This window comes from Suncus etruscus, chromosome 7, assembly GCF_024139225.1.
Source record: "Suncus etruscus isolate mSunEtr1 chromosome 7, mSunEtr1.pri.cur, whole genome shotgun sequence".
NCBI classification, from domain to species: Eukaryota; Metazoa; Chordata; class Mammalia; order Eulipotyphla; family Soricidae; genus Suncus; species Suncus etruscus.
In genome coordinates, this window is record NC_064854.1 from 30,524,559 (window position 1) to 30,537,968 (window position 13,410).

Sequence of the window (13,410 nt, forward strand, 5' to 3'; positions counted from 1 at the left end):
GCCCCAGTACAAGGCAAATGCCCTAGCGCTGTAAAGCTCTCCGGCCCTGCACATAACACTTTTTGTCTTTAAGGAAAGTTTATTTGAATTTGGGAATTTCATTTGTTTGTTTTGGGACCACACCCAGGTTAGTCATGGCTCTGTGTTCAAGGATCACTCTTCCTGATCGGAATTTGGAACTTTATAAATTGATAGTTGGCTACTACTGCCTACTACTATCACAAATGTTACTTTCACAATTGTCTACTTTGTATTAAAGTGGATCCGTATTACCATGGAACAAAATATATAAATGTCAAGATTTATGATGGAATTACATCCTGAAAGACTCATCTATCATCAAAAGATATTATCTTGAGTCAAAAGGCACTTAAGCATCATAACTTCACTTTGTCAGCCTTATAAATTCAGTCACAACACCATTAGCCTAAAGGCAAAATCATCTAACACAATCTTATGTTATAATGAAGGATTGAATATCTTGTGCAATTGGTTGAGACTACAGAGTGAACTATCATACACTATTTTAAAATACAAAAAAAAAGTTTTAAATTAGACATGTAAGTGATACAAATATTGACTTTTCTCTGATTAATATTAAGTGAAAGAAAATAGTTTAAAGTGAAATAAAGATATTATTATTTTGTTTTGTTTTGTTTTGGAGCACACCCGGTGACGCTCATGGGTTACTCTTGGCTATACGCTCAGAAATCGCTCCTGGCTTGGGGGACCATATTGGATGCCGGGGGAATCGAACCACAGTTCGTCCTACACAAGGCAGATGCCTTACCTCTTTGCACCACCACTCTGGCCCCAGAAATAAAGATACTATTTTTTAAAAAGAGAAAATGAAATTAAAAGTGGTATTTTCAGGGGCTGGAGAGATAGTTCAAGGGGTAGAGCGTTTGCCTTGCATGCAGCTAATCCAGGTTTGATTCCCAGCATCTCTTATGGTTCCCCTGAGTTCACCAGAGGTAATTCCTGAATGCAGAACCAGAGGAGCCCCTAAGTACCACCTGGGTGTGGCCCCAAAATCAAACAAATTTTTTAATTAAATTAAAAAAATTAAAGTGACTTTTAGGGGTGAAGAGATAGTATAGTAGATAATAGGTAGGTAGGTAGGTAGGTAGGTAGATAGGTAGGTGGTAGGTAGGCAGGCTGCTTGACTTGCACTAGGCTGATCTGGTTCCAGTCCCCAGCACTGCAGATGGCCTGACTTACTACCATTTGGTGTGACCCAAAAACAAAAAAATAAATAACTTTCCTATGGGAGAGATAGTTATGAATGTGGAAACTGGCTTCCAGTGGAGGAAGAGATTGATTTTAGATGTTTTATATGAATGCATTTTATGAACATGAGAGTTTTACTTACCCAGTTCTATAAACAAATGTTTCTTGAATTTTCTAATACATTTCTTGGGTCTTTTATGTTTTTAGATATTCGATTTTAATCACATGAAGAGCTTAACATCTGCCTGTCCAGATATTTATAGTCTGCCCCGGTGAGTTTATAAACCATATTCAACTACTAATACAATTAGCCGCAGTGCCAGAATATTTCTTTTTGTTTGGTTTGGTTTTGGTTTTGGTTTTTGGATCACACCCAGCAGCACTCAGGGGTTACTCCTGGCTTTATGCTCCGAAATCGTTCCTGGCAGGCTTGGGGGACCATATGGGATGCAGGGATTCGAACCACTGACCTTCTGCATGCAAGGCAAATGCCTTATCTCCATGCTATCTCTCTGGCCCCAGTGCCAGAATATTTCTAAAGTAAATGGTTGGGGCTAGTTCCACAGATGGGATCAGTACCACAGTGTCCACACTGTGCTCTTTATTTCTGGAAAATACACCTAGAGTAAAATGAAATCAACCCTGAGCATAATGAACATAGCTTAGTCTTTCATTGACTCTGTTAGTTTTCATTGTCCAATTGTATAAATGAATGGTTGGGGTGAGTGACTGGATAGAACTCCAATGACCGGCATGTCTGAGCTTGGGCCCCAGCACTGGCCTGTCCAGCTTTCATGGCCAGGCAGGTCTGCAGGAAGTGGACCCCTCACCCATGAATATCACTTGACAGCCCCCCTCCCCTATCCAAAAGAAAGGTGAAATGTTGATGTGTTAGAAGAATAGAGTTTTTTGGGTTTTTTTTTCTTACTTACAATATTGCCTTTTCAAATTTGACTTTAATTCCAAGCAGGTTTCTGGATTTAATTTTTCTATCCCTGGGCCACAGAGACAGTAGAGTGGATAGGGTGCTTAGCTTGTATTTGGCTGACTTGGGTTCAGCCCCAAAAATCAACGTGAGAATTGATGTCAGAATAGTGGATTCCCTATTCCTTAAATGTTGGTTAGCAGGCAAAAGTGAAGACTGTCAGAGGAAACCAGTTCATTTCACCCAAGTAACTAGCTGAGCTAAATGTGCTATTAATGTATATGGGTTAAATTTATTTGTAATCACAAAAAGAGAAAATTGCCAATCCATATGATCCCCCTGGGCCTTACAGGAATAATTTCTGAGCTCAGAGTCAGGAGTAAGCCCTGAGCACAGTTAGATATAGCCCCAAACCAAAAACTATTTTCCCCCCATTTATTCCATAGATGTGTATATATGTATATATGTTATATAAACACATACTATATATATGCATAATATATATATGCATTATGTATATAATTCTAATAAGAAATGTGTGATTGGGCTTAATAAAATTGCATTTAGACTTGTGTTGTAAATATTTTTCTTACCCTAGATTTCATCATACAACCTCGGTCTTGTGCTGTTGCGGTAAAACACAGAGCGGTGAGAAATACGAAGATCCTTTCAAACTTGGCTGGAGAGACCTGAAAGGCCTGTATGAAGACATCAGAAAGGTGAGATGCTTTGGGAGAATATGGAGCTTCCCAAGCACCTTCTGCTGATTTTCAGCAAGTCAAGCTGGTAGTTCAATGTGAGGGGAGGGGGATGCAGCTTGACCCCGCAGTGCTGGGAATCACTGGGGTCACCCCAGCAGTGTTTGAAGGGGCCTCAAGGATCATCCCCTGCAACAGTCCACAGTCCACAAGGTGCCAAGGATCAGCCAGGGTTGGTAGCGTGCAAGGTGTGTGCTTCAACGCCTTTTTTTTTTTTTTTTTTTTTTTTGTGGTTTTTGGGTCACACCCGGCAGTGCTCAGGGGTTATTCCTGGCTCCAGGCTCAGAAATTGCTCCTGGCAGGCACGGGGGACCATATGGGACGCCGGGATTCGAACCGATGACCTCCTGCATGAAAGGCAAACACCTTACCTCCATGCTATCTCTCCGGCCCCTCTTCAACGCCTTTACTCTCTCAAGGGTGCATACCTTTAACAAGGCTGAGAAGTAATACCAAAACCGTAAGATTCTGAGAGAGGGGGGCCGGAGAGATAGCATGGAGGTAAGGTATTTGCCTTGCATGCAGAAGGGCGGTGGTTTGAATCCCGGCATCCCATATGGTGCCCGAACCTGCCAGGAGCGATTTCTGAGTGTAGAGCCAGGAGGAACCCCTGAGCACTGCCAGGTGTGACCCCAAAAAATTCTGAGAGAGGGCTGGAGCCATAGCACAGTGATAGGGCATTTGCCTTGATGCGGCTGCCCAGGACAGACCTGGGTTTGATCCCCGTTCCATATGGTCCCCCAAACCAGGAGCAACTTCTGAGTACATAGCCAGGAGTAATCCCTGAGTGTCACCAGTGTGGCCCCAAAACAAAACAAAAAACTTCTGAGAGAAGACAATGCAGGCTCAGTGTCCTGGCAACTTTGACTGAGTCTGTTGAGTTTCCAGTGGTAGTACTCTAAGGCTGAGCTGCATGCAGGCCCTCAAATGTTTCTTTTGCAGGTTTGTTTGTTGTTTTTGTTTTAGGGTTATACTCAGCAGTGCTTAGGGGTTACTCCTGGCTCTGCGCTCATCAAATTATGCACTGTCCATGACTTCCAAACCTACAGTGATATTGCATCACTGTCCTCCCCCACTAATTGTGCTTTCAATGTTGTTTTCCCTGTTCAGTGACAATATTGCCCGGGAACCCTGGGAAGTGCCTCCAAGCCCTCTGACATACTCATCTGCTTTGCCTATGTTTCCTCACCTGCCAGGCTCTTCCTCCCCTTCACACAGCCAGTCCTGTTCTGCCTTTTAATCCTAAGCCAAGCTTTCCTCCTTGAAATGTTGGCTTTTTCTTTTTTGGGGGGTGGGAGGGAGGGTCACACCCAGCGGCGCTCAGGGGTTACTCCTGACTCTGCGCTCAGGAATCGCTCCTGGCCGGCACAGGTGACCATATGGGATGCCAGGATTCAAACCACCGTCCGTACTGGATTGGCTGCGTGCAAAGCAAATGCCCTACCACTGTGCTATCTCTCCGGCCCATTCCTTACTTTTATTTGATTTTATTTTATTTGGTTTTGGAGGCCATACCTGATGGTATTCAGAGGTTACTCATGGATTTGTGCTTAGAAATCACTCTTGGTGGTGCTCAGGGGATCATAAGGGATGGTGGGGATCCCACCCAGGTCGGCTGCATGCAAGGCAAGTGCTCTACTTGCTGTACCTACTTGCTCTGGTCCCCATGTTTGTTTTTTCTGACCCAGAGTCAGCTCTCCCTGTTTAGTCTTTCTTTGTCCTATTCATGACGCCTTCCTAGTTTGTAAAATATGTTATCTCACCAAGGAAGTGCCAAGGAGTAGAGTGGGTTTTGTCTGCGTAAGGTACCCTGAGGTGTGGTGCTGAAAGCCTCCACTGAGCCCTGCTGGATCTGAACAACATCACATTTCCTTGCTAGAGCAGTGAACCATCAGCCAGTTTTTGCTGCAGACCCTGAGCACTGCTGGGGAATCTCCCCAATCAGGTGTAGCCAGCAAACCATGTGGCTTCCTCTGGGAGCCTTTTTGTATGTCTGTTGCTGAGTTATGGCAGGGCTAGACTTTCTGATTCATCTTCTCTCCTGCTGCATCTCTTTTCCTGGTGACCCCTTCTTTTATTTTCTATTAATTTTTTAGCAATTTTTTTTTTTTTTTTTTTTTGGTTTTTGGGCCACACCCGTTTGACGCTCAGGGGTTACTCCTGGCTATGCGCTCAGAAATCGCCCCTGGCTTGGGGGACCATATGGGACCAGGGGATCGAATCGCAGTCCATCCTACGCTAGCGCTTGCAAGGCAGACACCTTACCTCTAGCGCCACCTTCCCGGCCCCGCAATTTTTTCTTAAAGCAAGCCTCTCAGCTCACTTTTTTTAAGACTTTAATGATTAATTGATTGATTTTTGGGCCACAACCAGAGATGCTCAGGGGTTACTCCTGGCGCTGCACTCAGAAATCGCCCCTGACAGGCTGGGGGACCATATGGAATGCCAGGTAATCGGGTCCCTCCTGGGTTGGCTGCATGCAAGGCAAATGCCCTACTGCTGTGCTATCTCTCTGGCCCCCTTTTAGCTATTTTTTATTTTTTAGCTACTTTTTATTTTATTAAAAAAAATTTGTTGGGGCCCGGAGAGATAGCACAGTGGCGTTTGCCTTGCAAGCAGCCGATCCAGGATCAAAGGTGGTTGGTTCGAATCCCGGTGTCCCATATGGTCCCCCGTGCCTGCCAGGAGCTATTTCTGAGCAGACAGCCAGGAATAACCCCTGAGCACTGCCGGGTATGACCCAAAAACCAAAAATAAATAAATTAATTAATTAATTAAAAAAAAAAAGAAAAAAAATTTATTGGGGCCAGAGCAGTGGCGTAAGCAGAAAGGCTTTTTTCTTGCCCACGCTAACCTAGGATGGACCTCAGTTGATCCCCCAGCGTCCCATATGGTCTCCCAAGCCAGGAGCAATCTCTGAGCACATAGCTAGGAGTAACCCCTGAACACCTCTGGGTGTGGCCCAAAAATCAATTAATCAATAAAGTTTTAAAAAAAAAGTGAACATGCAGCTGACCTGGGACAAACCTGGGTTCAATTCTTGGCATCCATATGGTTCCCCAAGCCTGCCTGAGGCAATTGCTGAGTGCAGAGCTAGGAGTAACTCCTGAGCACCACTTGGTATGGCCCAAAAACCAAAAAAAAAAAAAGTTCCAACACCAATCCCACTACCAGTGTAATCTTCCCTTCACTAGTGTCCCCAATTTCCTACCCACCACTCTGTCCTGCCTCCATACAGGCACCAACAAATTTACTTTATGTTGTTTGTTACAACACAAAGGTAAATGGAATTATCAAAACTTAGAGCAACAAGGGTCAGTTTGAAATGACTGTTCTATCTCTCTGGCATTCCGGAAGTCACTATCTAAGGATTTACTGGACTGTGGTTGGGACTAGTTGAGTTTTCTGTGTAACTGATGAAGATCACCGAGGTTGCTAGATCTCTGTGTAACTTTCCCATCTAATAGCCCATGATATTACTGAGCTGACACTACTGTGACGTTCTGAGGTGTCCAGGATCGGTAGAACAGGAACAAATTTGATGGCTTGGCAATTTGATAAGATTAAGTAGCGAGCTGTGTCCTTTCTTTCAGAGAGTGTAGAGGGTGTTGCTGGGCTACTGTGGTTTCTTTCAGAAAGGAAAATCTGCCCTTCTCATCCTTTCTGAGATTCCCACAGAGGGATCAACCTGGGCTAGACTGCCTAGGAAGAGTTGACACCCATATTTTCTTTTGGAGCTTAGTAGAGGAGCTGAGCCTTTTTTCTACTAGGAAGATGGCAGGTATGGGCAGAGGCTGCTAGGTTTTCCTCCCTGACCACTTCTTGACATCCCTGATCTCTTGCTTCTTTGTCTGCCCATTGCTGCTTCTCGATGAGCTTTCCAAACTCTCTCCTTTTGGCTGGAGCCAGCTGTCACTAGCGTCTGCTCTCCTTCCCTTCCTGCTATCTCTGGAACAGTTGGCTATATCTTCTCTAACTCTTAGGTAACTCAGGGCTGAGCCAAGCATTGCGAATATCCCAGTTCCCAGGTAGCCCTGGAAAATTTTCGAACACTGCTGAATTGTTCTTTTGAAATAATTTCCCTGACATCGATAAAGTTATCTAAAAGAAACCCTGCTGGCATTTTGTGCAATTTGGTTGCTATATTGACTCAGCAAAACTTTGTTTCAGGAACTGTTCGTCTCTACTACAGAACTAAAGGAGATGTCGGAATGGTACTTTGATGGAAAAGGGAAAGCTTTCCGACCTATTGTTGTGGTGCTAATGGCTCGAGCGTGCAATATTCATCATAACAACTCCCGGTGAGTGGTGTCCTTTGTACTTCCAGGCCCGTTGTATGTGTTTGTACATTTGAGATGTCTCCTTGCCTGTGCCACCTTTTAGCTCCTGTGGGAGATGTAGCATGTCTAGAAAATTCACTTAGTGATGAGGAGCTTCTGAGTTGCTAAGCTCACACTGGACACTGGCCAAGATACCTTCCTTTCCCACACTTTGCAGAATCCACAGGTGAACCCTGTTTGTCACAGATGACTATGCATCAAAGGATTTTATGAGCCAGGCTCAGTTGTCTTGCTCAGGAGCAAGAATGTCAAGACATGTGCATGCACGAAACTGCTACACACATCACAGTCAGTTCAAAGGTTGATTGTAATAAAAATCATTAGCTGTGTTGTGATTTGGGCTACTATTCTCCAGCACAGCCATTGAGAAATAGGCCAAAGAGAGAGCTCTTACAAGAAGGCATTTTAAATATTAACTATTAAAGAAGGTATTTTAACACTCTCTGTTTTGAAATCTTAAAGTTGCTGCAGCATTTTAATATTAAAGAAGTTTCCTCATGTAGCCTTCTCTATCATTCCCTCCTCTCTGCTTACTCATACACTGTGCTTTGTGTCTTATTTTTTTTTTCCTTCTTCTTTATATTTTCACTTTATTTTTATTGGAGGGGGTTTTGAGGCCATAACCGGTGGTGCTCAGGGGTTACTCCTGGCTCTGTGCTCAGAAATCACTCCTGGCAGGCTCAGGGGACCATATGGGATGCTGGGCATTGAACCCAGGTTCATGTCGAGTTATTCTCATGCAAGGCAAACGCCCTACTGCTGTGCTACTCAGCCCCTGTATTGTTGTCTTGTTTTGTTCTGTTTTAGAACCACACCTGGCAATTCTCAGGGGTTACTCTTGGCAGGCTCAGGGGGACTATATGGAAGCTAGGGATCAAACCCTGGTCTGCTATATGCAAGGCAAATGCCTTCCCTGCTGTTCTATCGCTCCTGCCCATGTGTGGTTTTTGTTCTGCTTTGTTTAATTGCTAAAGCTGCCATTGTCTGTTTAAAACTCTACTATGTTGCTGGAGCATCTTCTTAGTAGTAATAATTTTTGGTTTTGTTTTGGGGTCACATATGATGATTCTAAGGGTTACTCCTGGCTCTGTACTCAAGAACCACTTCTGTTTTTGCTTAGGGAACCATATGGGATGGGAATCATACCAGGGATGGCAGTTTGCAAGGCAGATGCCCAACCTGCTATACTATCTCTCTGGCCCCTGTAGTGATTTTTTTTGTTTTAATCATCTCTCAAGTAGTCCATGGAAGAAAATTCCAGTAGGCAATAAGGTACTCCACATTTCCACAGTGTAGAGCCTTTTTTTGGAAGCATGGGGAATCATAATGATCTTTTTCTCTGTAGATGACACATTGGGATCCTATGGCTTGTCAGCACTAAATTTGAGGATATAGTCAGAACAAGCATTGGAGGTTATTTGCTTTTTAGCTCCATTTGCAGCCTTTTATGCCTTGCTTCTTTCCCCTCTGTCCCAGTACTGCACTATGGTTAGGGCTATCTGTTCCCTTTGAAGTGCCACAGTACCAGCTGAACAGTGAAATCATTAGCATTGACCTCTGAGCTATATCAGCAGCAGCTCGTTGTTGGGAAGGTACAGGAGGAGAAATGCTCCCTCAGATATACCTTGTGTAGTCTGGCGCCCCAGCTTCCTCAGCCTGGGCACCATGGGTATTTGAGACCGGGTAATTCATTATGGGGAGGGGTGCTCCCCTGTGCTTGTGGGATATAGAGCATCCTCCCCGGCATCTGCCCGAGAGCTGCCAGTTAGTGTCATTCCCCCCTGCCCTCTTTGATGGGCGGCAAACAGTGTGTCCACACATTGTCAGATATCTCAGGGAAGCTTATCAGCTTGATTGAAAACCAGTGCGGGGGAAATTGTGCTGTTGTATCTTGAGTCCCTGAGGAATACATAGATAGCATCATGGTCCAGGAACCTCAGATTACAAAGGAGGGAAAGTACTCAGTGCTCTTTGAAATCAGTCGGCTGTTTCCACTGAAGTTAAGTTGTTAACTGTAAATGGTTGGTGGTAGAAAGCAAAAGTGAGGGGCCAGAGAAATAGAATGGAGGTAAGGCATTTGCCTTGCATGCAGAAGGTCAGTGTTTTGAATCCTAGCATCCCATATGGTCCCCCATGCCTGCCAGGAGCAATTTCTGAGCATAGAGCCAGGAGTAACCCCTGAGAGCTGCTGGGTGTGACCCAAAATCCAAAAATAAATTAAAACAAACAAACAAACAAAAAAGAAAGCAAAAGCGAATATCACACAAAGCAGACATTGCTAATTTCAAAAGTTGGAAAAGGAACTTTTCTGCTCTGTTGATGAGAGTGGAAATCAGTGCAACCATTTCGTAAAATGTCATGAACCTTCTTTAAAAAGTTAAAGATAGGGCTTTTGCCTAGCACGCACCAGACCCGGGTTCTTTCCCATATAGTCCTCCAAGCCTGCTAGGAGTAATTTCTGAGCACAAAGTCAGAAGTAACCCCTTAGCACTGCCAGGTGTGGCCCAAAAACAAAAGTTAAAAAATAAAAAGAGAAAACCCAATGCTACCTTATTCTCCACTCTAGATCCTGACTAGATTGCAAGATAACATTGTGGTGGAATCACTACATATCCCAAAAATTCTGAAAAATAAGAAACTATAGAATTCCACATCCAGGATTTAATGATTTGTCTTGATTTTTAAAATGTAGATCCTATGCTTTACAAATTGTCAGCAAGAGAGTTCCAAGTATACCATGTTCCAACTTTAGTCTCGACACTAATAATGACTCAGTGCTCTCCCATCCCAGCCTTTCTCACTGACAGACACATTTTGGGGTGCTGTGGTTTGGGTTCCATCCTTACAGTAGTGTTGGCTCTAGCGGTTGAGATTTGTGGTGCCTCCATTCAAGATGCTGACAAGTCCAAGGCCTCTGACCTCTATGTTATTCCCAGACCCCTTCTTGCATTGTCTCCTTTGCCCTCCTTCACTGGCATCTTCATTTCTGAAACCTGAGGCCAAGAGTTTGTCCAATTTGGATACCTTCCAAATTTTATTTGGAGATAAGAGCTGTTGTCAGTTGTTTTCTCTTTATAGCAAAACAGTGATTGAATTCCTGCCCATTTTAATCAAGCTTAAATCTGCGACTCCTACCACAGAGTATCAGATAAAAAAAAAACAAAATAGGAGGCTAAAGTTGAACAGCAGGGAGCAAGATACCGTTCCATAACTCTTCAGTCCCATACCTTTAGCCTGGGGAAGGTTAAACGCTGCATAACATCATCAGTAATAAGGGCAAACCAGTTCAGGGGCTGGACAGCGGAGTGGATGAGGTGTTTGCCTTCCATATGGCCAAAAACAGTTCAATCCCTGGCACTCGATATGTTCCCCCAAGCCTGTCAGGAGTGATTCCTGAGCACAGCTAAGCCTGTGACTTAGCCCTGACTGTGGGTTTGGCTCCCAAACATCCCTCCCCCCCACCAAAAAAAAAACCTATAGGACAGAGAGAGTGCACAGCAGGTAGAGTACTTGCCTTGCACGCAGATGACCTACATTTGATCTCCAGCATCCCATATGGTCCCCAAGCACTGTCTGAATCTAAGTAATTTCCTGAGCATTGCCAGGTGCGGCCCCAAAACAAACAATACCTAGAACACTTTGCAACAAAGGAAATGAGAATTTTTCAGGGATTATGTACAGATGCAAGTCCCTAGTCCGAGATTTGCAGGCTGTCTTATCTTCAGGATGTTTAAAGTAATAATATAATAATAAAAAATAAAGGGGGAGAGGAGGGTTGAGACACCTTATTATTGCTCTTCTCTGTTTCCTCTGATTCAACATCAGCATGCCTTCTAGGCACATGCTGGGGTAGCCCACAGACTTCAGTGCCATCACCTTTATTTCTCTAGAGGGGATGGTATCTACAGAAGAGAAGTTGAGCAGAGAGATTAGGGGGTGGCTGCCTTAACAGTGAACGTGTAATGTCCACAGGCCATCACCTGTCCTCAGCTGGGGGAGGCAGGAAAGATGCAATCTGGACTTTCTCCAAGAGTCTCCTGCCTGTTGTAACTCTCCTGCCTGTTGTAACTCTCCTTTCTGTTGTAATACCACCAACGCTGTGGTCAAGAGATACAACACTCATGGGAAGCTAGCACGAGCCCCAGAACTTCGTTCTTGCATATTCAGTGCAAAGGGTACACAGAAGGGATTCATAACAAGACGTATATCTTCTGGCTCCATCACTGAGGAAGCTGGCAGAGGGACATAGACAAGTGAAGGGCAGCCCACAGGCTTACAAGGTGAAGGACCTTTAAAATGTATAGGAGCCAGTGGAGTAGCAGGTGAAGGTTAAGGTTTCCATGGGTTTCTAGCGCTTTCTTACTTTTCAATCTACTGAAAACTTGAAGATGTATGTTTTAATCAGGAAGCAACTAGGAAATGGCAGTGTAAGTGCTGAAAATTTTCAGAGAGGGAGTGAAAGAGAGAGAGAAAACCTGAGAGATTTGGTTTGCATCTATACAGTGTTTTCTATTTGTGGCCTGTGAGTACCATGGAGGCCAAGGGTAAGGGTTGCACCTGTTTGCACTGCACCTTCCCATGTTCTTGCACTATTGAAGAGACTTGAGGGGTTGCTAGCACTGGCCACTGATTCATCACTTTCCCCAACCCCCAATCACCAAGATTCAAGTTACCTCTAGTGGCCTTTCTTAGGAAAAGTGGCCAGTTGTGGTTTCAAGTAACACATTACCTCCACTTGATGGAGCCTGAGTTTTCCAAACCATTGGCATGGATCTTTCAAAGCAGATTTTTGAGTCCCACCTTTAGTTTCATTTGTGCCCAGAGCCTTGATTTTTGCATTTTCAGGAGTATTGATGCAAATTTGGTAGACACAGGCTAGACACTCTTAAGTTTGTTAGAGTTCTGACAGAGTGAACCACTTACTTTTAGGATTGTCAGAAGAGAAAGGAACATTTTGAGACAGTGCAGTGTGTCCTAATCTGGAGAGTCCTGCTCTTCTTAAGGCTGCTGAATTGGGACTATCTCTGTTGCTAAAAATGAAACCAAATTGATTAATGTATTTGTCCTCTTGGTTGTTCTCACCCAGGTAACCCATTGACATGGTTTGGTTTTCTTTGGAAAGATCATTTTGCCATGTTGAGGGTTCTTGTCAGACATCATGGTAGATATACTGAGGTGAACTGAAGGGTGAAAAATCAGATGTTTGGTAACAAGCTGAGTTAAGGATACATGATAGTGTGTCCATTCTACCTCTTTTTGTCTGTGCTTGAAATTCTTCATGAACAAGTTGGTTTTTTGGGCCAGAATAGCACAATGAATAGTACATTTGCCTTGCAACTGGCCACTCCAGATTTGATCCCCAGCATCCCATATGGTCCCTTGAGCATCCCAGGAATGATTCCTGAACACAGATCCAGTAGGAACCCCTGAGTGCCGCCTGGTATGGTTCAAATGCCCCCTGCTGAAAAAAAAAGAAAGAAAGAACTTGTTTTAAATATGTTGTTTTATATCCAATGAAAAGGGGAAGGGATGGGGCCGGAGCAATAACACAGCAGTAGGGTGTTTGCCTTGCGTGCTGCTGACCCAGGACAGAACTGGGTTCAATTCCCGGCATCCCATATGGTCCCCAAAGCCAGGAACAATTTCTGAGCACATAGCAAGAGTAACCCAGAGCATCACCAGGTATGGCAAAAAGAAACAAATAAACAACAACAACAGCAACAACAACAAAAAAAAAAACAAGTGGAGGAAAGGGGTGCTAGAGCAATAGTGCAGTGGGTAGGGCTTTTGCCTTGTTTGCAGCCAACCTGGCTTTAATCCCTAGCATCCCAAATGGTCTACCAAGCACTGAAAGGAGTATTTCCTGAGTGCAGAGTCAGGAGTAGTAACCCCTGCCTGAACATCACTGGGTGTGGGTCCAACACTTCCCCCTCTTCAAAATTAAACAACAATCTAATAGCAGAAGTCTAGTAGCAGAAAAAAAAATTGCATTTATTGCAGTTTGTGGAATCATCAGGTGCAAAGTACAGAAGCCGAACCAATCTCCCAGGCTCAGTTCCTCTGCCCACGCTGCCTGGCCTTTTCTTAGCACTTCCCACAAGTGAAGAAAGCATGGTAGCTCTTTCACAGCAGGAAGTAGACATGACATCCGGTTTTT

General features: G+C 44.2%; 1 protein-coding gene across 1 annotated transcript in view; it reads left to right on the forward strand.

The window, feature by feature from the left end:
- The first annotated feature begins 1,983 nt into the window (after positions 1–1,983).
- Positions 1,984–13,410, forward strand: part of PDSS1 (decaprenyl diphosphate synthase subunit 1) — a 42,492-nt gene continuing 31,065 nt past the window's right edge. Inside the window, exons 1-3 of the mRNA XM_049777539.1 lie at positions 1,984–2,105; positions 2,754–2,874; positions 7,084–7,214. Coding sequence (XP_049633496.1) covers positions 1,984–2,105; positions 2,754–2,874; positions 7,084–7,214 — 374 coding nt within the window. The remainder of the gene's footprint in view (positions 2,106–2,753; positions 2,875–7,083; positions 7,215–13,410) is intronic.